At 40.0% G+C, this 25655-nt stretch overlaps 1 protein-coding gene across 1 annotated transcript in view; it reads left to right on the forward strand.

The window, feature by feature from the left end:
- TMEM132B (transmembrane protein 132B) overlaps positions 1-25242 on the forward strand; it is a 258328-nt gene extending 233086 nt beyond the window's left edge. Inside the window, exons 4-6 of the mRNA XM_056821906.1 lie at positions 9629-9902; positions 13074-13265; positions 16405-25242. Of these exons, the coding sequence (XP_056677884.1) occupies positions 9629-9902; positions 13074-13265; positions 16405-17562 (1624 nt within the window). The 3' untranslated portion in view covers positions 17563-25242. The remainder of the gene's footprint in view (positions 1-9628; positions 9903-13073; positions 13266-16404) is intronic.
- The last annotated feature ends 413 nt before the right edge of the window (positions 25243-25655 follow it).

A 25655-nucleotide genomic window follows, 5' to 3' on the forward strand; every position in this document is an offset into this window, starting at 1 on the left:
TCATGAGATTTCTGTTATATGTGTGTTATATCATTACAAGAACAATATGGAAATATATATCATCTGAAAGGATGACTCTAACCTATATAAGACCATGCACCCCTGGTGGGGGTGGGTAGGAAGGGAGAAAGCTTGAATTCTAAAATGTGAAAAAATTTTTCAAAAATTGTTTGTACATAAAATGGGGAAAAAATTTAAAATGAGGGAAAAATAAAGTGCCCCAAGAACTACATTTGAATAGATCTTATCCCTAATCTAAGTACCCCTAGATGAGCATAAAAGGGAAGTGTTATTATACAGAAAGCATTCTTTTTATATTATAGGAAAGAATAATACACTTCTCATTTTCCTTTTCCTGGAAAAACCAATGACTATTAAGTCAGATGGCACTTATTACCTGTGTGACATTGGATGAGTCATTGTTCTTGCCAGGCTTCATTTTGCTCCTTTGTTAAGTAATGGGGCCAAACTGTAGTTCAGTTGTTTCATCTGTATTTACCTCTTCGTGACCTCATTTGGAGTTTTCTTTGCAAAGATACTGGAGTGGTTTGCCATTTCCTTCTCCAACTTTTTTTTTGGTATTTATCAAGGAATATCTTTTTTAAAAATTAAAAAAATATATATTTTCTTTAAAAAATTTAAAAAAAATTCTATGGTTGCATGATTCATATTCTCTCTCTCCACTCTTCCCCCCCTCCCAAAGCTGAAAAGTAATTCCATTGGATTATACATGTATTGCCATTCAAAACCTCTTTTCATATTATTCACTTTTGTAATAGAGTAATCTTTTAAAACCAAAATCCCAAACCTTATACCCATATAATTAAGGGATAAATCATATGTTTTCTTCTGTGTTTCTACCCCCACAGTTCTTCCTCAGGATGTGGATAGTGTTCTTTCCCATAAGGCCCTCAGAATTGTCCTGGGTCATTGCATTGCTGCTAGTAGAGAAGTCCATTACATTGGATTGTGCCACAGTGTATCACTCTCTGTACAATGTTCTCCTGGTTCTGCTCCTCTCACTCTGCATCACTTCCTGGAGGTTGTTCCAGTTCACATGGAATCCCTCCAGTTCATTATTCCTTTGAGCACAATAGTATTCCATCACCAACATATGCCACAATTTGTTCAGCCGTTTCCTAGTCGATGGACACTCCCTCATTTTCCAGTTTTTTTTGCCACTTCAAAGAGTGCTATAAATATTTTTGTATGCATATTTTCCTTATATCTCTTTGGGGGACAACCCCAGCAGTGGTATGGCTGGATGAAAGGGCAGGCAGTCATTTAGAGCCCTTTGGGCACCTAACTAGTCCTTTGATGAGTTGATAATGAGATTCTCACATGGTTACTTGATGGTACAGCAGATAAAGAGTTGATCTTGGAGCTCAATTCTGGCTCAGATTTTTTGTGGCCCTAGAAAAGTCACTTAACCTCTGAGTTGCCTCTAGGTTGCTTTCTATGATTATAACATGCAGAGAAGTTGTGACCTACATTGGTAAAGGGACTTTTCTTACCAGGGAGTTCCCAATAGTAATTAAAACCATAGGTCCAATTCCTATCTTTGTAATATTGAATAGGGAGTGTGGCAGGACTCACTGAAAAGCCAAGGACAGAGACCAAAAAAAAGTTGTCTTACTGGATACTCGGGACATTTAGAACAAGGTTCTGAGAAAATAGAAGATGAGCAAATATTGATGAAGAAAGGATTAAGGAAAGGGATCAGCCTGGGTCGTTGTCCATCTAGGAGTGCAAGATTAGAAATGATGCTAGAGAGGCCAGCCCTGGACAGCTGGACACCTCACAGACAGCCTGGTGTCTACAGAAGGAAAGAAGAGTAAGATTAAATGGAGAAGGCAAAGGGGAAAAGGTCAAACATTTATTAAGTACCTACTATTTGCTTGGTACTATGCTGAACACTTTATAGACATTATTTCTTACAATGACTCTGGAAGGTAGGTACTATTATTATCTTCATTTTACACTTAAGGAAACTGAGATCCAGAGAGGTTGTGACAGTGTCACAGGATCATAGTTTGAAACTGGAAGGGACCTTCAAGGTTATCTAGTAAAAAACAAACCTGTTTGTGTTTTACAGATAATAAAACAGAGTATTGATATATTCAGAGCTACACACACCAAGCTACAGCCATTTTCAGTATTCTTTCTATTATACCAGTGCAAGTGATTTCATCCCCATTCTACAGAAGAGAAAATTGACACTCTAAGATCTTAGATAGACATGCCCCACAGTTAGAATTTCCTTACTCCTGGAAAAGACAAAAGGTGTATTTTAGTAACCTTTAGGGGACAGAGATTTACAAGGATTCAATTTATGAGGAGATAAGATTTTGAAACTCTCTGAGCCTCTGGAGGTGAGCAGAGAAAAGAAAGCACCCGAAAGTGTTATTTCACATTAAGGAAAACTTGTATTGCACCAAAAGCAAGCTCATTGCCTCGAGGAAGGATTTTTAGGCCCACTCCAAAGGCCTTAATAAGATGTTAAGGGTCCAAGGGGACTATGTAATTTAATGGAGTTTGAATGATTTGTGGAAGCCGGGGAAATGTAGAGCCGAACCACTGTGTCTTGCTAAGCAAGTAAGAGACGTGATTCTGAAGAGGAAATGAATGTCATTTATTACAGCCCTGACTTAAAAAGGGCCACCTCAAGTTGGCCTCAATTACTGCCATCAGGTGCTTTCTAAAAATGGACCCTCTCTTCCTCTCCCTCGCCAGAGCACCAGGGTAAGGAAGCTGAGAGAGAAGCTCGTATTGATTTGGCAAGACATCCAATTCCATTCTAGAAATATTTGAGTGCTTTTCTTGGACCAGGCACACTGTGCTAGGTGTTGGGGGTGCAAAGAGAAAAGTGAAACAGGTCTTGTCCTCTAGGGGCTTCCTTTCTGCTATAAAAAACAACATTTAATTCAATTTAGCAAGAATGTATTTAAATGGAGACAGCTAGGTGAGTTCAGTGGAGTCAGAAGGACCATCCCTCCCTCCCACCCTTTTTCCTTCTTCCTTCCTTCCGTCCTTCCTTCCTTCCGTCCTTCCGTCCTTCCGTCCTTCCTTCCTTCCTTCCTCCCTCCCTCCCTCCCTCCCTTCCTCCTGTCCTTCCTTCCTTTCTTCCTCCCTCCCTCCCTCCCTCCCTCCCTCCCTCCCTCCCTCCCTCCCTCCCTCCCTTCCTTCCTTCCTTCCTTCCTTCCTTCCTTCCTTCCTCCTTCCTTCCTTCCTTCCTTCCTTCCTTCCTTCCTTCCTTCCTTCCTTCCTTCCTTCCTTCCTTCCTTCCTTCCTTCCTTCCTTCTCCCTCCCTCCCTCCCTCCCTCCCTCCTCTCTCCCTCCCTTCCTTCCTCCCTTCGTTTCTTCCTCCTTCCTTCCTTCCTTTCTTTCTTTCTTTCTTTCTTCTTCTTTCTTTCTTTCTTTTCTTTCTTTCTTTCTTTCTTCTCTTTCTTCTATCTTTCTTTCTTCTTTCTTTCTTTCCTTTCTTTCTTTCTTTCCTTCTTCCTTCCTTCCTTCCTTCCTTCCTTCCTTCCTTCCTTCCTTCCTTCCTTCCTTCCTTCCTTCCTTCCTTCCTACTTCCTTCCTTCCTTCCTTCCTTCCTTCCTTCCTTCCTTCTTCCTTCCTTCCTTCCTTCCTTCCTTCCTTCCCTTCCTTCCTTCCTTCCTTCCTTCCTTTTCCTTCCTTCCTTCCTTCCTTCCTTCCTTCCTTCCTTCCTTTCCTTCCTTCCTTCCTTTCTTCCTTTCTTCCTTTCTTCCTTTCTTCCTTCCTTCCTTCCTTCCTTCCTTCCTTCCTTCCTTCCTTCCTTCCTTCCTTCCTTCCTTCCTTCCTTTCCTTCCTTCCTTCCTTCCTGTAGAAAGGGAGATTCTTAAGGGCAGACTCTAGCTTTTATGTCTCTCCCCAGAGAGCAGAGCAATGCTCTTAAGCATATTTCTGTGACTTCACCAATGAGGGGAACCCTTAGTCTAGAACTTGGAAGTGGTATGTATGTGTGGAGAGGAGATATAATTGAGACATTTGGGGACAACAGATATCTGGCTGTTATAGGTTAACATTTTCACAGCGACGATGTGTAACTATATAGAATCCAAATTTGGCCTTGGGTAAAAGAAAGGAATCTCTGTAATGAGAGTCCACAGAATTTTCTGCTGGCCTGAGCTGGAAGCAGTTATCCTTAGAATGAGAAATACCTGTTGTGGAGGCTGAACTTTGGAAAAGATCATTTTTTTTACCCAAGATATATTTGTAAGGCTTAATGAAGGTGTAAGGGGAGAGGGGACTGCTTTCTTATAGAAATAATGAATTCATTTTTGCCATTTCCAAGAATGTTGGAGACAATTTTTTTTCTTTTCTCAGAAGGGATAAGAAATTTATAAAGCATCTTCTGTGCCTCATCTCAAATCCCTGTTGAAACTCAGAAAACCCAATTTTCACTCTCTCTATACTATTAACCACCCAGGTATAAAAAAATAATATAATTTTGGAGTTGGAAATATCCTCAGAGGCTGGGTAGTGCAACCCATGTGTTTGAAAAGAAACTCTAGATTATGTTACCTGACAAGACTTTATTAAGACCCTCTAGTGCTCAGAGAAGCCACTTCTTCCCAAGGTAGCCCATTCCACTCAAGGGTAGCTCTAATGCCAGTAAAGTTGTTTCTGACATCAAGATTAAATCTGCCGCTTTGCCCCTTCTTCTCTTTGCTTTTGTTTTCTGCCCACTAGGTGAACAGAACAAGTCTAATTTCTATCCTATCTGAAAGCCTTTCAAATAAATGGAGACCACTGGCATCTCCTCCCTGGAGTCTTCTCTGTTTTTCCACACTAACATCCCCAGTTTAACTCATGTGAATATAGCATAGACTCAAAGTCATTCACCATCTTGATTTCTTTCCCTTTTAAGCTCTCCACTGCCTTCTTGACTTTTGATTTAGACTTTGACTCCAGAAGAGTGAGGCTGATGACTTTGGGCAACTCTTCCTTATTTAAATACAATTTACAGTAAAGTCAAGGACTAATCCCCTGTTTTGTCATTGGCTCTCTTTAGTAATGAGAGATGAACAGATATCTCTTTAGAAATGTTGGAGGGGAGGGAAAGCTAAAGACAGGCCTAGAGATAGGAAGTTCTGGGTTCAAAATTTGGCCTCCAATACTATGTATGACCTTGGGCAAGTCACTTAATCCCAACTATCTAGTCATTTCCACTCTTCTGTCTTGTAACCAGTGCATAATATTAATACTACATTGGAAGGTAAAAGTTTAAGACAAAACACTGGAGAGGTAATTTGATGGCCCAGTGGATAGTGTGCCAGGCCTGGAATCAGGAAGATCTGGACTCAGATCTGGCTCCCAACACATTCCTGGTTTAACTCCCTTATTTTTCACATGGGAAAGCTGACCACCAGAGAAGTTGTCCAAGGTTACACTTATCTAGTTAGCAGCAGAATTGGAATTGGGAAGAAATAAACCATAGGGAATCTGAAAAAGAGTTGGCATTAGCTTCATAGGAATCCAGAGTGAATGCAATCTCAGGGTTAATTAGAGACACATGATTTCTTATGAAGGTATTATAGAGTTTTCTGCTTGGATTCTGTGGTGGTCAGACCACACATGGAGCTTTTTGTTCATTTCTGGCTGCTCCATTGGAGGCAGGTCGTTGGGAAGCTACAGTGTTCAGGGGAGGGGTGAACGGCATCGTTGAGGATGGTAGAGGGAACTGGGGATATTTAACTTGAATCAAAAGGCAAGCCTGAAGAAAGGACAGAATGGTGGCACATGATAATTGTCTTCAAGTTTTTGAGGGGTTTTCATAGGAAAGAGAGATTAGACTTAGTCTACTTGACCCTAAAGGATAGAAGTAGGAGCCATTGGGACTCCACATGTTCTGTGATCCAGTGACACCAGCCTTCTTGCTCTTCCTCACACAAGACATCTCATGTCCCATTTCTATGGATCGACTGACCCTCATGTCCCCCCTCACCTCTTGAACCCTGATTTCTTTTAAATCTTAGCTAAATTCTCACTTTCAACAAAAGGCCTTTCCCAATTCCTCTTAATTCTAGTCCCTTTCTTCTGTTGATTCTTTATCCTATATTAGCTTATTCGTGCATCATCATTATTGCCACATCTCTCCACCATTAGGTTGAGAGCTCCTTAAATGAATGACTATCTTTTGTCTTTTTTGTTTTCCCAGCTCTTTGCACAGTGCCTGGCACTTAAAAAGTGTTTGTGGACTTGAGTTGTAAAAGAGGAAAATGGAAGAGAAAATTTTATTTTATTTTTTTTAAACTCTTACCTTCTGTCTCAAGTCCCAGGCAGAAGAGAAACAAAGGGTAGGCAATTTGGGGTTAAGCAGTTTGCCCAGGGTTACGCAGCTTAAGGGTTGTCGGAAGCTGGATTTGAATCCAGGACCTCCCATTTTCAGGCTTTGTACTCTATGTACAGAGCCACCAAGCTGTCTCAAGAAAAATTTTCTTTTTTCTTTTTCTATTTCTTTTTCAAGGGAAAATTTTCTTAACAATCAGTTATACAGCAGGGGAATGAATGGACCTCTTTATGAGATGAGGGATTCTTCCCTTTTTGCTTCCCATGGAGCCCTTCAAGTAAAGATTGGGTGATGACCACCCATTAGGTATATTGGAATTTTTGTTCAAGTATGAAGTGTTTTATATGATCTCTGAGATTCCTGTGATTAGAATCTCAGAAGTCATACAGATGCCTCCTGTGGGGGCATCTAGGTGATGCAGTTGGTAGGAAGCTGGACCTGGAATCCAGAAGACTTAAGTTCAAATCAAAATCTAATCTCAGATTTACCTACTAGCTGGATGACCCTGGGCAGTCATTGTCCCAGTTTACACATCTGTAAAATGAGCTGGAGAAGGAAAGGGTAAATTATTCCGAGTACCTTTGCCAAGAAAACCCCAAACCAGGTCACGAAGAATCAGACACGACTGAAAACAACCGAACAACAACAAATATCCCAGAGATGGTGAGGAGGAAGAGGAAGGAAAGCAGAGTGGATGACATACAGACTGTGTGGGCTCAATCTATTTATACTTTCTTTCAAATACGTGTCAGCCGTGTGATTTATAACAATAATTGATTGGGGAAAAATGATCACTCTTGGATCCGTGTTAAATTACACAACAGTGCATCAGCTTATATAACTGAGTTTGCTTAATGCTTTGAGAGAGGTAAGGATCTAAGAAATGCCTTTCTTCTTGCTTGCTAGCTTTGTCATAAAACAATTTAAAGCAATAGCCATTTACTTTCATAATGATTCTCCCAGAACTGGTATTTCAAAGCGTGTATAAAAGAGAGGAACATTATAAACACTTAAAAAAAAAAGAATAGAGAAAATTGCCCTCAAACACCATCAAAAATAAGTAATTTTCTGCCCCTCCCCACCTTAACTTTAGAAATGCTTATCATCTCAAGAAATGAAGCATTTGAAGTCCATGAATTCCACAGCATGGGGGACTAATGAGGGAAACCAAGACCACCTGCAGTTTAATATCTAATTTTCAGGACAGAATAAAAGACAAATAAGTGGACATTGGAGCCCATCCTGCAGTGTAAACAGAAAATGAATTAGAGGGTGGAAGAAAGTATTTCGGCCAAATGAAATCTTCTCCCCACTAATGGGAATGATATTGTTTTCAGAGGCTGCGTTCCCTGCTAAAGGCTGATTCTGTTCCTATTGTGCGTCTCTGGCAGTGGTTTAGAAATAAGAAGAGACAAGAAGAGAATAAAGATAACAACTCATCATAAGTCTGCCCCCTTGGAACTGGGCAATGGCCTTCATGAGGAGTGGCTCTGCATTAGGATGATTCTGATGTTATATTCAGGGAAGATGGGAAGCAGGGACAGGGCTGGCCCTTATAGGATTGTAGGAAATATAAACATGGTGCCAAGAGAGAGTGTCAATGTCTTTAGCTATTTCGAGCTTCATCGAATTGACAGGGAAGTCAATTACATTGTGCCCTTTGACCTTCTCCTTCTGCCCACAGTAGGGTCTTTTGAGCTGTTTCCAACATTGATGATGGGAAGTATACATTTTAGGATCAGAGGTTTTCAGTTGGAAATGGAGCTTAATGGTCACCTAGTCAAATCCACTCATTTAGCAGATGGAGAAGCAGAGGATGAGAGGGCCAGGGGCTTTCTTGATCTCACAGCTGGGAAAGAAGAAATATTGCAACTCCCATCCTCTGGGTTCCTATCTAATTCTCTATTAATGGCACTTGAAGTAATTATCAATTTCCATTTTTCAACTTTGACTAATCTTCTTGGAGGAAGGAAATGAATGGGAAATTTATGTCACAGCAGACATACATCGGAGGCACGACTTGAACCTGCCTTCCTGAATCTAAGGCCGGTCATCTTTTATTTATAATTCTCTACTTCTTGCCTCGTGCATAGTAGGCACTTAAATATTCATCAGAGATGATGCTTTGAATTGAATTGACGTGAAGGGAGAACATGTTGGCTTGCCCAGATGATATTAATCTCTTTAAATCTTTTTTTTTTTTCCTATTAGATGTTGGATACAATTCTGTCTCTTGAATATTACAAAATGTGAGCTCACAAAGAAAACCAAATTTTATCCACAGATAACTAGGAATGACAGGATTAGATCTGTTCCAAATTCAGCCTCTGACACTGGCCCTGATATGACCTCTAGACAAGTTATTTAATCACTCAGATTCACTTTTTACATCTGTAAAATTGGTATATTAATAACAGATGTTGCTGGGGAGGGTCAAATGAGATAATAGCTGTCAAGTTCCTTGAAAGCTTTAAAGCATTATGTAAATATGAGCAGTTTAATATTCTTATTAATGATAAAATTATAAACTGGGATCCTCAAAATGAATTTTCTAAATAATTTCAGGATGATCAAATGTGATTCAGAAAAATTAGATACAAGTATCTCCTAGAAAAAGGGCAACAATAGAGAACTAGACTAACAATAGGAAGGGGGAAATATTTGATTAATTAATTAGATAATTAATTAACATGCTTTTTCAATTTGGGTCCTTCCAGGACTAGAAACTATGTTTAAAAAAAAAAGAAAATGATCAACACATTGTATTTTGACACACCACCACCTAATGAATATGCAAACAAACTCCACTATAAGATGTTTCCTGAAAACATTTTATCCATTGTTAACAAGAAGGAGGGGGGAAAAAAGAGTTCTTTTCTTTTAACAACCTGGGATCAACAATGTCCCTGATGGCTATCATTTTGTTGTGCATCTCAAAGTTAATTTTATTTATTTCATTTTATCATTGTTGTTATTTTATATATTGTCCTATTGGCTTCACTTTCCTTCCTCTGCATCACTTTATATAATTCTTCCTCCATTTCTCTGAATTTTTCATATTCCTCATTCCTTGAAGCATGATAATATTCCATTACATTCATGTAACCATAGTTTGCTCAGTTATCCCCCAGTGACTGGGCTCACATTTTGTTTCTAGCTTTTTATTAATAGAAATGTTGTTATTGAGTATTTCTTTTTATAGGGCTCTTTTCATGCTGCCAATGACTTAAACTTACTTTCTACAATCTCTCCTGTAAGGATCAAGCTCATTTGGTTGCTTAACTCACATTTTCCCATGATGCTGATTTTCAGGCCCACTCGGGACAGCGAAGACGATGAGGATGATGAAAAGAAAGGGCGAGGCTGCACCCTTCAGTACCAGCATGCCATGGTGCGTGTGCTGACCCAATTTGTGGCGGAGTCCTTGGATTTAGGAGGCCAGCTGACCTATATGTTGGGCTCTGATTGGCAGTTTGACATCACCGATCTAGTAACAGATTTCATGAAGGTGGAAGAACCAAGAATTGCCACGTTACAAGATGGCAGGACGCTGGTCGGTCGTGAGCAGGGAATAACAACAGTGCAGGTATAAGAAATAAACAAATGCACACACACACACACACACACACACATACACATGGTTAGAGAAAGATGAGTTACATATTCAAATCCATGGACTGAAATAATTTGAAATTCTTAGAAATTTACTGTTATTTAAGAAGTATGAAACATGGTTTACAACAACAGTGGAAAGGAACATAAAAGGACTCCCTTGTCCATAAAAGCAGTATTAAAATGAGCAATGAATAGAATTCTACACCCTTCCTGCCATAATAATAATAATAATAATAATAGTCAAACATTGTGCTAAATGCTTTGCAATTATGATCTCATTTGATCTTCACAATAACCCAGGGAGGTAGCTCTTGTTATTAGCCCCATTTTATAGCTGAGGAAACTGAGGCAGAAGTTTAGTAGCTTGATCAGAGTCACACAACTTGTATTTGAGGTGGAATTTGAATTCAGGTCTTCCTGACTCCTGGCCTGGTCTTCTGTCCACTATACCATCTATATCATCTATTAGCTTCCACATTCTTTTTTTTTCTTTTCAACTGGTTTCTTTTTCTTTTGGAAAATTTTATTTAATTAATTAATTTAGAATATTTTCCCCATGATTCATGTTCTTTCCCTCCCCTCCACTCACCCCCCTCCCATAGCCAACACACAATTCCACTGGGTTTAACATGTGTCATTGATCAAGACCTATTTCCATATTATTGATATTTGCACTAGAGGGATCATTTTAGCTACCACATTTTAATGCTATTTTTCCTTGCTTATTATTATTGACCAAAAAATTGTGAACTTTGCGAAGATAGCCATAGTTCTTTGAAACTCAAGCTCAATTCTGCCAGTTATGTGTGGCTTGAAGTGTGCAAGACTTTAAGTCAAGAAGGAAAAACCCTATTCGTTTGAGCCAAAACAAAATCCTTGGTTTGGTACCTTCTTTCTATTGAGTACTGAGAATGCAAGCTGGGCACTTGCGAAAGGGCCTGTCAATATTGTCACTTATGTCACCTTTGAGTTTTGCAGAAAGCGGTGATATCAGAATTGCTTAATCTGCCATAGTGGTTTCTTCTTTGGTTTGTCATGCATAGTGGCCAACCAGAGGTTCACTGAGGTAGAAGGACTTTTTTAGAATACAGAATCCAAGAGCCACCGAATTTCCAAGTGGGAAGGCGCTTCAGAGGCTGTCTTATCTGATCCCATTAACACTAGAACCAACAAGTGGCCATCCAGCCTTTGCTTGAAGGTGTCCAGTGAGGACCGACCCCCTTTTCCCTTAGATTCTCCTTTTGATTAGTTCTAATTGTGAGAATTGTGAGATGTTGTTATTTAATTTGGGGGGGGGGGCATAGTAGATGCTTAATAAATATTTATTGTCCTAGTGACCTAGCATGAAGATATTCTTTTTCTTATAACTCCTACCCTTTGTGACTTATTCTGCCCTCTGGAGCCAAGCAGAATAAATCTAATTACTCTTTTGTGTGACCCTTCAAACACTTCCAAGATAGCTCTCATCATCACCTGTGAATCTTCTCTAGGTTTCTGTTTGATCCTCATATGTCATGGTCTCAAGGACTTTTGCTTTTTCTCTGGACACCATTAGGTTTCCTCTAGCAGTCTTGTGCCCCCATGGTGTTCCAAGAAGCAAATCCATTTGCAATTTTGCCACCCTTAGCAACCTACTACTTTCCCAGGAGACCTGTGGCTACCAAAATATTTTTAATTATGCCATTGGGTGAGCAGAGGGAACATTTATTTGGAAAATATTTTTTTCAGTCTCTTCGAAGACCCATTTATAGGATGACTATTTTGATTGGTAAAGATAAGGATAGGGATTAGAACTGTGATTTGATTCATATAAGGAACTTTGAATCATGGAATTCTTTGGCCATTTGGGGAAGCCCATGAGACCTTTTTCAGAATCATACTTTTAAATAGTTGATGAAAATGATAAATTTCTGTTAGAGTCTAGCAACAATAAAGATACAGTTATTGGTCCAAGTTCATAGACCCCCTGAAATCCATCAATGGACCCCAATTTAGGAAATTTTGCTTTAGAGAATTACCTAGAACACTGAAATAATTTAAGTGCTTGAACCTAGGATCATACAACTAGTTTGCCTTTGATTAGAGACTTGAACCCAAGTCTTCTTGTCTTCGAAGGTGGTTCTTTATCCATTGTGTCACATTGTCTCTATTATTTTATTATTATTATTATTGCACATATTATATATTATTCTATTATAGTCATATTATATATTTTCAGTATTATTACTGGTTAGAGAGATGTCTTTAAGACTATAGTTTGTAAAGAAGGTAGTGAACTACATGGTAGAGGGAATTTCTTCATCTGAGAATTCTCGACAGGAAATTCACAAGTCCAGTCCTCATGCCTGTCCTATTAATACTTGTTTCTGTTATTATTATTTAGAAGATATAGATACTTGTCATCCAATTAAATCTGAGTGTTATTACAGAAGGGAGCACTGTGCTGGCTGTTAGAGAGATCAAAGGAAGGAAATGGGTCGCGCTGATATCTTTAGGATGCTGTCGTCTTCTATTGGCGAATGTAATTGAACAATTAAGAAGTGCTTTTATGGACCACTTTGGCAAGTGCGTTCATTTAGTTGCAAATTGGGAGGACGTTTGGTGGAAACATCAATTATGGGGTTTAAAATGATTGTGACAAAGTTATGATTGAAAAGAAAACATCAGTGATTATCGAGGTTTATTTTCCTCTCTTCAAGAGGCAGCGTTGGCACAGTGGATGAGAGGGTCAGCCTTGGAGTTGACAAGAACTGGATTCAAATCCTATCTCAGACCCATACTAGCTAGGCCACCCCAGGAAGATGTTTAACTTTCTGGTACCCCCAGGATACTCTTTAAATCATTAAAGAGTCATAAAATCAGTAAAAAAAAATTATAAAATGAGTTGCAGATCTGGGTCAGTGGAAATGTCCATTTCCGGGAGTTCCCATGTCAGTGAAATTAATGATCCAGAACTACCCTCTTCCCTACAAAACAAAACCAAATCTGTACATTTCACTTTAGTTTTTCACTGTCTGCCTGAAGAAGAACTCAATGCCATAATCATTTACAAAGTCCCTAGTATGTGCCAGGATCTGTGCTTGATGCCAGGGACGCAAAACCAAAGACAAGGAAATACATGATCTGGTGCTTATTTTTTCAGGTCCTCTCACCTCTCTCTGATTCCATCTTGGCTGAGAAGACAGTCATAGTACTGGATGATCGGGTCACCATCACAGACCTAGGGGTACAACTCGTGGCTGGCTTATCTCTTTCTTTGCAGCCCAACAAAGGAAATAAAAGAGCCATTGTTTCAACAGCTGTTGCTCATGATATTCTTCATACCCCACAACAGGTAGGATTTCCTTCCCCAGGAATGCTTGGGCTCTTGGTAAATTCAAAATGACTCCCTCCATTAAATTGGAAAGGGCAGAATGTATTGTGATTGCAGTGAGGTCTGGAAAAACTAGAGACCTCAGTTGAGATCTCCCAGAGGTGACCCTTACCTCTGGAAGAGGAGTTTGTGACTCAATGAGGAAAGAGTTTCAGATTCGGAATCAGAGGATTGGGTTCAAATCCCTATTCTGCCACTAAATCCCTGTATGATCTTGGCAAAGTCATTTTACTCCATTCACTCTCAGTTTCCTTATCTTCAAAATGAGGAGATTTTAGTAGTTGGCTTTTGAAGTCCTTGCCAGCTTTAAATCTGTCATCCCCAAATCCTAAATCATGTTAATCATTCTAGGATTCAGTTTCTTTCTCTGCAAAATGAGAGGGTCAGACCTCTGAAGACCAGTTCTAAATCTTTGATGCTAGAATGCTAAACTCTTTAATCCCCCTGGCCTCATTTCCTTTATTTGCAAGATGAGGGGGGTTGAACTCACTGGACTCCATGGTCCCTTCCAGCTTTTATTCTGTGAGACTAGTTTCAGAATCAAAAGGACCTCAAAAAGTCAAAAAGACTTCAATTGATATCTGATTCATGAATCTCTTTTTTTTTGGTTCAGTCATTTCAGTCGTTTCTGACTTTTCATGACCCCATTTGGGATTTTCTTGGCAAAGACTTGGGAATGCTTTGCCATTTCCCTTCTCCAGCTCATCTGACAGATGAGGAAACTGAGGCAAACACAGTTAAGTGACTTAGCCAAGATCACACTGTCAGGAAGTATCCGAGGTCAGATTTGAACTTAAGTCTTTCTGTCTTTAGGCCTGGTATTCTATCCACTGCACCACCTAGCTGTCCTGAATCCCTTCTAGAACATTCTCAATAAGGACTCATCCAGCCTTTGAGAGAGGTTGACACCTCTTCCTCCCAAGGCAGGCAGCCCCTTCCACTTTGGGAGAGTACTGCTTCTGGGGGGCTAAGATGAACATTCTCTACATTTATACACATACTGCTCCTCCATAAACCATCAGCCTGGCTACATGTTTATCTACTCCAGTGAAAGTCTCTTGTTATAAGATGACAGAAAAATTATATTTCTCCACTTTTGCCAAAGCAGCGGGCTTTTTTAAAAAATTCTTTCAGATTTCCTTTCAGGTCCTTTTGCAAGCTTGGCTCATGTGTGCCAATTTGCTGTTGGTTTACACTATAATTATCTCAGGTCTAAAACACTCCTCTCATTTTCAGCCCTTAAAACAGAAAGACGTTGAAAAGGGAACCTATGAAAGAATCTTGGCTTTCAAGTACCTTAAACTCATAATGCATCCCTTTGCTAAGTGCCTCAAGTGAGCACACACGTTCCTTTCCCCACATTGACTTCCTAATAAAGTCCGCGTTTGCTAGAGGTGTGGGCTGATTAGTTGCACCTGGAAATGATTCCGATGCTTTGCCTGATATTTCAAAATGGGCTTTCCAAAGGTCAGAGCCAACTTCACTTGTATGTCATGCTCTAAATTAATGCAATTTTTAAAAAGCATCCATTATACCAAATCATTAAGTCTTTATCCCTGCGGAGAAATACTTTTATCACTAACATGAGTTTAGTACTCTGGAAAACCAAAACAAATGCCCCAAACCAGTAACAGCCCAACAACTGCTCAAACTCACCCCAAATACAAACGAATGGATCTTGTGCTTCTTCTTCTAATCTGACCAATTAAAGAACACTTTCCAAGTAATTGTGATTTCCTGGATCATGTTCAGTGATGGCTTGGTGATATCTTTGGACTTTTATGACTCCAAGGATTTGGCAGTTAATGTTGATTCATTAGATGAAATAATGTCCACTCAGCCAAGTCTTCGATCCAAGTGGTCCATCCATCAATCAATTTGATCAATCAACAAATACTTACTAAGCGTGTATTGGGTGCCATCTTATAGGCTCAGTGTTGGGAGTAGAAATATAGAAATCAACCAACCAATCAATGTACATGTTTCAAACATCATTTTAAAAAATTATTTAATTAATTAATTTAGATAATTTGTCCATGGTTACATGATTCATCTTCATTCCCTTCCCTCCCTCCTGTAGCCAAACGAGCAACTCCACTGGGTTTTACATGTAGCATTGATCAAGACCTATTTCCATATTTTTAGCATTGGCAATAGAGTGATCATTTAAAGTCTCCATCCCCAATCATATCCCCATCGACCCATGTGATCAAGCAGTTGTCAAGCATCTTTTATGTACTATGTACACCAAAAAAGAGGTGGGGATATGCATATAGTGAATGAAGTCATTGCCCTTGAAAAGCTTACATTATAAAGGTGAGACCGATGCCCATGTCTAAATATAAATAATGTAAATAAAGAAATACAGGGTTATTTGAGGGAGGATATGTGCAATGCTATGCAAATAGAGTAGAGGTAACATGGTGCAATGGAAAGAGGACCAACGTTGGGGTTTGTGATGGTGGTGGTGGTGGTGGTGGTGTTCAGTCTCGTTTCAGTCATGTCTGACTCTTTGTTGACCCCATTTGGAATTTTCTTGACAGAGACACCGAAGTGGTTTGCCATTGCTTTCTCCAGCTCATTTTACAGATGAGGAAACTGAGGCAAACAGGGTGAAGTGACTTACCCAGGGTCACACAGCTAAGATGTAACTGAGGTCAGATCTGAATTTGGGCAGTCATCTGATACTCTACCCACTATGTCAACTAACTGCAAGCACTTTGGGGTTAAGAATTCAGTTTTACATGCATCTATTAAATATTTGCTATGTACCAGGAATTGTACTCTTTGTTTAGAATAGAAAGACAAAGGTGATAGTAATTCCTGCCCTCAAAATGCTTACATTCTAATGGGTTCAAATCCTGCCTGTGATATATATTAGCTGTGTAATATTGGACTTTCTATTTTTCTTCTCAATCCCCTTCCAAGACTATAGGTTGTAGATAAGTTTTCAGTCTACATGGCTACAGGGGGTTCTCACCCATGGAATTGCCTATGCCACTGAAATGATAGGTTAGGTCCAAAATAAATTAATGCACGAGTATATGAGTAATTTTATCCTCTTTTGATCATAATATCATATTTTTTTCATTTTCCTTAGGAAGCAATAGTCAGTTCCTGGCTTTTGTTCAGCGATGGCTCCGTCACTCCCTTAGACATTTATGATCCTAAGGATTTTGCTGTTGCTGTTACGTCGCTGGATGAGATGGTGGTATCTGCCCAGCCAAACCTTCAGTCCAAGTGGCCCATTGTTGTTGCAGAGGGGGAAGGGCAAGGACCATTGATCAAGTTAGAAATGATGATCAGTGAACCTTGTCAGAAAACCAAGAGAAAAAGTGTCCTCGCAGTTGGGAAAGGAAGCGTCAGGGTAAAATTTGGGCAGACAGTGGATGAGAACCAAGGAAGCACCAACGATATCGAGGGTATCAATCGTGAATATAAAGAGCACCTGAGTAATTCCATAGAGAGGGAAGGAGATCAGGAGAGGGCCATACAGGAATGGTCCAAACATGGCACTTCATTGGGCCAGGAAGAAAGTGGCAATAAATCCACCACTCCACAGTCATCTCTGGAGGGAAAGGGTAACAAGTTCCTAGAGAATGGCCAACTCCAGAATAATCCAGATGCCTTCACAAGTTTCCCAACCCAAGTGGAGTTACCAGAGCCAAATAATCCCAATGATCTTTCACTGACCTCTAGGGGGTTAACAGACTTGGAGATTGGCATGTACGCCCTCCTCTGTGTCTTCTGCCTGGCCATTTTAGTCTTCTTAATCAACTGTGTGGCATTTGCTTGGAAGTACCGGCACAAAAGGTTTTCAGTGAGTGAGCAAGGGAATATCCCTCACTCTCACGATTGGGTATGGCTTGGGAACGAAGTGGAGCTCTTGGAGAATCCTGTGGACATCTCGCTCCCATCGGAGGAGTGCACCACCATGCTTGACCGTGGGATGCAGTTTGAGGAGAGCAACTTCCTTCTCAATGGCAGCTCTCAGACAGCACTACACAGCCAACTCCTTCGGCCATCCGATTACGTTTATGAAAAAGAAATAAAGAGCGAACCTCTAAATCCTGGCCCCAAAAGGAAACGAGTCAAGTTCACTTCATATACCACCATTCTCCCAGAGGATGGAGGTCCATACACCAACTCTATTCTCTTTGACAGTGATGATAACATCAAGTGGGTTTGCCCAGATATGAGTCTTGGAGACTCCCAAGAGTTTAGAGACTATATGGAAAGACTGCAAGACCAGTTGTAAACTACTTTATTATGTTTGTATTCACCTTTATGCCTTCTGTTTTGGAATGGTGGAGCAGGAAGTCCTGTCAGCAATAGGGGAGGACAAAGCCAAGCTCAAGTCGTGGAGGTCTGGAGGGACCACTTCACAAGCGGGTAGAAGAGCTATGATGGTTTCATTTGAAGCCAGGGCGTGCCCCTCACAAAAACCATATGGCGGATCCTGGAAGGGTGTTGAGGGAAGGGGTCTAAGACAGCCATTTTTTGATACTGCCTGGTACTAGCACAGTGCTAATACAAATAAACTCTGACCCCACAGGACACAGCGCGAGTTTCATGGCATCTCATGATGGACAGCCGTTTGGAATTAGAGGACCTGGGGGTTGATTTTTTTTCTATTCCTAGTCCTTTGTAAAGCACAGTGGACATTTCCTTGCCCTTGGCCTGAGAATAGACATCTTTGAAAGATAATTGAATGTAGCCATTTCATTTTATTTGTGATGAGCCGCGCTCATGGTTTTTTATATACATTTCTACCAACCCCTTAGTTCATGTGACCTCTGGGTTTCTTTTAGAAAACGGAAGAGAAGAAATCTCAAACTTTCCTTTTGGGGGATTCTTTTGATTTGTATAATATTTTAGCCCATTGTCTTTGCCATGCTGTTTATGATGTGTTCATTGGGATGCTGATTTTTTTCTCCACGTTGGCATCTTTTAGCTTTTAGGGACAGTCCCTAAGAATCTCATCGTCATTGTTTCCTTTTCTTCTTCCTCGCTGGAATCCTGGTAGCAGGCAAGGGGGTGGGGAAGATGTCCTTTGGCATCTTTCTGCTCCAGCTTGATAAGTTTGGAGGGGAGGGGATATTAATGGGGCATTAGTCAGTTTATTTTTATCCTGGGCAACTGGAAGTTAATGGAAAATCAGTGGGCCCTATTTCATAGGGGGGAAATGCCTCAATTAAAACAGCTGTATTTATATAAGAATGCTGTGGTCAGCACATTTTATTATCCAAATGGTGATCTAAAATCAGAACTGATACACACAGAAAGAAAATTGCCTAGGATTTAGCAGAAGATTCAAATCTCCGTCTCCCCCCTCCCCCACTCCATCCCCTGGACAATTATTATTATTATTACTAATAAAATGGTATTCTAATTAGCAATATATGTAGAAATCCACCTATACAGTGACTTGGAAAAAAATATCCATTATCATAATTCTGGAAGAGATGAAACCTTTATAGGATGTGCACTGAAGGAGAAAAGGGATGGGTATTATCCCAAAAATTCTTCGGGAGGAAGTGACTGTTCCTCAGTTCATGGAACAGTTTTTATGAAAAAATAAATCAACAAACATGAGGGCTGGCAATAGAAAATGGTAAAAGGAAAAAGGAGACAACGGGCCATCTCTCTACAACTTGTAAGCTGGAAAAAAAATTATTCGAAGAACAACATGGTTGGTTTTCAGTGAAGCAAAGATTTACAGCCGGGAAAATACGTCAAGGTCTTTGTTGTATTTCTGCTGGTCGAGGGCAGAATTCGGGCTAGAGTGGTCTCTCCTGGCAGACTTTCTTGAGCCAGTGGTGTTTACCAATGACTTAAGGCAAGTGTCAGATAGCTAAAGAACTTTGACAAGTCATTTGACCCACTTGCCTCTTTCTTGGTAGGTTGATGGCTGATTGAATCAGCCAAGACATGTGATGAATATTCTTCCAGGGACAGAGTCTACTCAAAGTGTCCCTGTCAATATCTTCCAGGATTTAATCACGTTTGCTGTCAAAAAGGTCTTCCTTGATTTCTTGCTTCCAGGATTATGGGATTTAGGTATACATTGCACTAGGTACCAGGTAGAATACATAGAGGGCCACTGGGAGAGAAACTTCAGATGATAAGTCATGCTTGAGGCCAACTTTCTATGGCTAGTGTGCTAGTGTCCAAGACCAGAGGCTTGGTAAAATTAGGAAGCAGCCCCTTCCTCTTGGCCGAGGGATGAAATATTGTGACCCTCAGAAGTGTTTGCTAACAAAAAGATTTCTCAATGAGAGAGATAGACCAAGTGTAGAGGAGGGAGGGAACTCGTTAATTAGGCAAGAGGTTCCTGGGTAGCTACTAAGGTATTCCTTGAGGATATGATCCTTGTCAACCAAGTGGGTCAGTTACAGTGGACAGATATCATGGTAAAGTGGAAAGACTGCTGCACTTGGAGTTAGAGGTCCTTGATTCAAATCCTTGCTCTATTTTTTACTTTATGACCCAGGGCAAGTCATTTTATTCCTTTTAGCCTCAGCTCTTCATCTGTACAATGAAGGAGATTGATTGGCTGTTCTCTAAATTTCCTTCCAGTTTTAATTTTATACCGAACCTAGGAGATTCTGAGACTTTAAAATAGTCTTTTTAAAATAGTGGATTCTTCACGTTGGACCTACTTGTTTTTAAGGGTTTTTCCTTCTATTTTGGAGCCTCTTGGATTGGCTTAAGCATAAAGAAGGTAAATTAATGAAACCAATGGGTCTAAACTAAATCAGGAGTGGGCCAGGCCTCCCTCCTTCCCTTGGTTGCAAGATGATTTCAAAAAAAGAAAAGAAAAGAATAAATAAGTTAACTGGGAGTTCACCTTTGTACTGAGAACTATAGTTAAAACAGTTTGCAAATTAAAAGCTTTTCCTAGGAGTAGGAGGCTGCAATGAGAGGATAACCACAAAGGCCTTTAGAATTTGGCAGCTATAGGAGGCTGCAGAGAAAAAGGCTACACAGATGATGAAGAAGCCAGAGCTTAGCTTCTGGAATGAATGCACTGTTTCTGTTAATTACAACACTCTCCCCACCACACACACCAAACTCCTCCTGGCTGACATATCTTTGAATTTCCCTTAATTTAATTTAATTTAATTTTTTTAAAGACTGAATTTCCTTATCTTGTCTGGGCTGGGTGCATCGGGGCAGCTCATGAACTTGGTCTCACTCTTTGTAGCACTGAAGCTTTGACCCTCTCTATGTCTGATCTAGCCTAGTTTGCCCTTCATTAGGCAACCTGTTGGCCCTCAGTTTCTGCTGCTTCACCAAAATTATGCTGACCTTATTAATAAAGCAGAAATGACTTCGTCCAGTGCAACTCCACATTCCCAGGACCAGCAAGCTTTCCAGAGCCAGCATAGCCTCCTGGGATTACACGTGGATGCTATTGTATCCCACCCAAGATAGTTTAGAAGTAAGCGAGCAAGAAAATGCCTAATTGTTGGGGGATCCAATGCTGTTTACCTTTAAATAAACAGGTATCAGTTTTATACAAGGTATCATTGGGATTTGGCTGATTACTGAAGACATCAGGAGAAAAAATCCTGATGTGTCCATGATCTCATTTGTTTAGAGAATGTAAAGAGGGGAAAACTATAGACTGCATGATAGATGCTTGTATGACTTGATCTATCACTGCACCAGATACAACAGGGAAGTTAGGCTCCTTCTTTCCTTTGAAAATAAAAGCTTCGATTTGCCTGATTTAACTACGTTTCACCCCAGAAGACTCCTAAATTCATAGATTCTCAGAGTTGGAAGAAGGAAAGTAAATAATTTATAAAATTCCCAAGTCACAGAATATTAGATTTGGAAGGGTTCTCAGTCATATCTGGGCCAACTCAGGCTGGAAACTAACATACCCTACAAGTATCTGTTCTTCTTCCACAGGAAGACATCCAATGGAGCGATTGGGAGGGCTGTCCCATCTTGAGATATCCCATTCCATTTTGGGATGATTATCATTGTTGGGAAATTTTCCCCAAAGACTGTAAATTGCCTTTTTGTAACTTTCCCATAGTGCTCCTGGTTCTGCCTTCTTGGCCCAAGCAGAACAGATTTGAACCCTCTGTGTGAGAGTCCTTCACACATTTGAAAATAGCCCTCATAGCCCTCATCCTCCACACACACCAATCTTTTCTCTGAGTCTCTTAAACTTCTCCTCTCTCCTAGTTCCTTCAACCATTTCTTATTTGATATGAACTCAAGGTTCTTTAACATCCTGGTTGCCATCTTCTGACATTCTCCAGCTTATAAATTTTTTTTTCTTAAATTGTGGGACTTTTGGTCCTAGAACTAAGCCAGTACTCCAGATGAGGTTGGAATGGTCAGAGGATAGAGAGACTATATCTTCTTTTATGTCACACTCCTTTAAATAAAGCTCTAAAACACAATCACATTTTTGGCCACCAATAAAATAACTATAGAATCCACAAGGACCGTAGATTGAGAGCCAGAAGGGATCTTTGAAATCATTTCATCCAACTCCCTAATTTTAGAGATGAGGAAACTGAGACTCAGAGATTGCAATTTGCCCAATATCACAAAGGCAATAAATAAATGGCAGAGACTGGATTCGAATTTACAGCTTCTGATTTTAACTCTCATGCTCTTTCCACTATACCATGATGCCTCTTCATATTCTAATCCATCATTTTAATCCATCTTTTAAATTTTATTTTTAATTAGACACATTGATAAAGCACCTAATATGTACCAGATACTGTCCTTGGTATTATGGATGCAAACTTTAAAGTTAAACAATCCTTCCCTTCAAGGAACTTTTATTCTATAGCAATCACCAATAAGTGGTCATCCAGTGAGGGGAAATCTACTATTCATTTTTTAGAAAACATTATTTAGCACTTATTGTCTACAAAGCACTGTGCTAGGTTGTGGGCATAGAGGAGTTTGGGTTCCCCATACATTGAACAATTTCTTCATCTCTAAAATGAGAGGGTTGAACTAGATGGCCACTGTGGTCTCTCCCAGCCCTTAATGGTCATAGGACCCTCTGAGTCTTCCTAACTTCCCAAGATAGTTTGTCAATCAATCATTCAATTAAGAAGCATTTTTAAGCATTTAGTGTATGACCTCAGTGTTCTTGGAACCAGGTATACAAGGACAAAAAGAAACAGTCCCTGTTCTATAGGAGTTGAGTATTCCAAAGGCACAGCACATGTTAGGGTAGCTCCAATTGTCCGTAGAACTTTCTCTTTGAAATGTCAACACTTCGCTTCCAGGGTCCTGGATGCACAATAAAAAGACACAGCCCAGAAGCAGCTGTAGACACTGAAATGACAGAAATGGAGCTAACATATAAGCTAGAGAAAGTGAAGCCCAGCATTTCTAGGGAGAGGATGGCCATCCCATTAGAACATCAGCTTCTTAAGGTCAGGGACTAGCTTTGCCTTGGTTTGTACTCCCAAGGTTTTTAGTCCAGTACCTGGTGTGAATTGCTTAACAAATTCTTGTTCAATGATTGGCTTATCTCAATGATCAAAACCTAGCAACTGAAAAAACAATCTTTCATCCCTAGAGACTGTTCCCCTATCCCACCCAGACTGGAAGAGTAGGAGCCAGCCATGGCCACTAAGAGGGTGATCCAACTGCTAATCTCTTCTTTTGGACCTCTCTCCTTCCTGGAGCTAATGAGATTGGGGTTGGACCTCATGTGGAAACCTGAGAACTCCTGAATTCAAGCAATCTGCCAACCTCAGCTACCCTAGAACCAAGGACCATAGGGAACATGGGCTTTGGACACCATGCCTGGCTTAGTGTGATTTGCCAATAACCGAAGGACAAGAATGAGAGAAGGGATGAGAGGGAAGGAGGGAGGCAAATTATCTAGAAACCAGGAGCCTGAACTTCCTGCAAATTTAAGAAGATATTTGAGGGAAATCAGGCTTCAGACACTTGCTAGCTGTGTGACCTGGGCAAGTCACTTAATCTCATTTGTCTAGCCCTTGCCCTTCATTTACAATTGTTACTAAGACAGAAAGTAAGGGTTTTTTTTTAAAAGAAGATATTTAAAGGTAAATTGGCCATTCCACTAGAGAGCAGGGAGAGAGAGCACTATAATGCTTCCCCCCCCCTTTCTTTTCCTTTTTATTTTAATTTTAGGGCATACATGATATCTCTTCCACTTGTGTGCAGATTCAGAAAGGGGAAAACTGCTTTGTGAGGATTTTACTTTGCATATTGGCCAAACTAGCATCATGAAATGCAGAACATCTGGCCCATCACCACATCTGTTTAAGAATCATTCTCCATAGCTTTCCTTTCAATTCCTTTTGGTTATAATTTATCCTGAAAATTTTTGCTAAGGCAGTCAAAGGGTCATAGATTTAGAATGAGAAAAGAACTTAGAGGATCATCTAGACCAGTGGTGCCAAACTCAAATGGAAACAGATCTCTGAAGCTTAGAAAACCACAGATCAACATTATCTATGTCATATCATATTATTTATTTTGTTCAACATTTCCCAATTACATTTTAATCTCATTCTGACTGCACTGGAGGGCCTCAAATTGACACTTCTAATTTTTTACATTAAGAAACTAAAGCCCAAAGAGGAAAGGTGACTTGTACAAACTCACACGACTAGGATGCATGTTACACACATGCATTATGTTCATGTATGACATACAAATAACACACATCCGTATGTATGTTAGAACTAAGACGTGAACCTAGATCCTTGAACCCTACTGCAGAGCCAACAGTCCTTGTACTGCTCCCTACAGACTTCCCACTGTGGTGCAGAATTGTGGAGTTAAAGAATTATACTCATGATAGCTGGAAGGGACCTTAGATAGGATCTGGTCCAACCCTTTCTACAGATGAGAAAAACTGAGGACTAGAAAGTGACTAACCCAGTTAGTAAGTGGCATAATCAGGAGTAGACGGGGGTCACTTTACTAAGCATCCACTGCTGATTTACTACTCTTCCTACAAGAGGGCATTGTCTAACCATAGAACAGGACCATTCAGATCAAATAAAGGGGCGCTTACCCTGAAATGTTCATATAACTGAGATGAAAACAGAATGAGTTATCTCAGTGCTTGACTTAGCGCTTTACTTCACTGGGTATTTGTGGGTAGAAACAAAATGTCAATGGTATGTAGGCAGAGAAATGGATCTCCCAGCAAAGCACCATTTTATGTAACCTGTATAGAGGAAGTATGGCATAATGAGTAGAGTGCTAGACTCGGGTTCAAATCCTCTCTCCAGCATTTATTAAATTTGTGACCTTGGGCAATCCACTAGATGTCTACATGACTCAGACAACTCCCTAGGATTTCTCTACTAAGTTGAAGGGATAGTCCATGTGCATTGATGGAGGGAATTTCCCCTGTTGGAGTCTACCAAGCAGTTGGTTGGAAATTTACATCCTTCCTGTATAGTACATTATATGAATAAATACATAACATATGAGCTCTTTTAAATGGACAATGGCAAAGTTATGCTAAAAGCATACAGTGAATTTTTTCTTTTTTTTCTTCATTTAACTTAATGCACACAACATAGCAAGGATGCTAAAAGGTATATTGGAATGAAAGCATTTGGAGAGAGTAATGTGCAAGGAGGCAGGTTGACAGTGTACATACATCACCCCTTGAAATATTTAAATGGTAGAGGAAAACTGACAAGTTATACCCTCTTGAAATGCAAGAAATTCAAAAATTCTGACCTGGAAAGAAAACAGTTTTTGGTTGGGGCTATTGGTAGTGATGCTGAGGTCTTTAAACCTCATTTTTCATTGTTCTCTGGAATTTGTTTTTGCTTCCTCTCCCTCCTCCCCTTGAAATATTTCAGAAATAAAGTTTTCCAATATAAAGGTGTCTTCTAACCACAGGGTAAGTCATCATTTTTAACATGGAAATAAACATTTAAACATTCTTCAATTCTGTTTCATTATTTGAACCATAAAAACGTTACCCTTTTATTTCAGCCATTTGTAAGGATGACAGGATGCAGCCCATAATGAGAAAAGACAGATTTTTTAAAAAGATAGCGTGAAGGTCTCCTCACTACCTGCCCCTATCGTCCTGCCAATGGGAATAAATAAACAGCTAATGACCATTTCCAGAGCTGGGATGGAAAGGGATAGCTCCTCCTAAGGCATTACTGTGTGTCCCACTTGCTGGGTTTCATTCTCTTGTGTCTGTGCTTTGTTGTAGAAGTCGTGGAGGAAGGAGTCAACTGCTGGCTCAGTTCCATTAGGATTTTCTGAGAATAAAAATAATAGTGAAGAGAAGGCTAGGGTTGAGGACAATGAGATCTATGTTCAAATCTTCACACAGAGGCACACTGGATC

This window comes from Monodelphis domestica, chromosome 3 (genome assembly GCF_027887165.1).
Source record: "Monodelphis domestica isolate mMonDom1 chromosome 3, mMonDom1.pri, whole genome shotgun sequence".
Lineage (NCBI taxonomy): Eukaryota > Metazoa > Chordata > Mammalia > Didelphimorphia > Didelphidae > Monodelphis > Monodelphis domestica.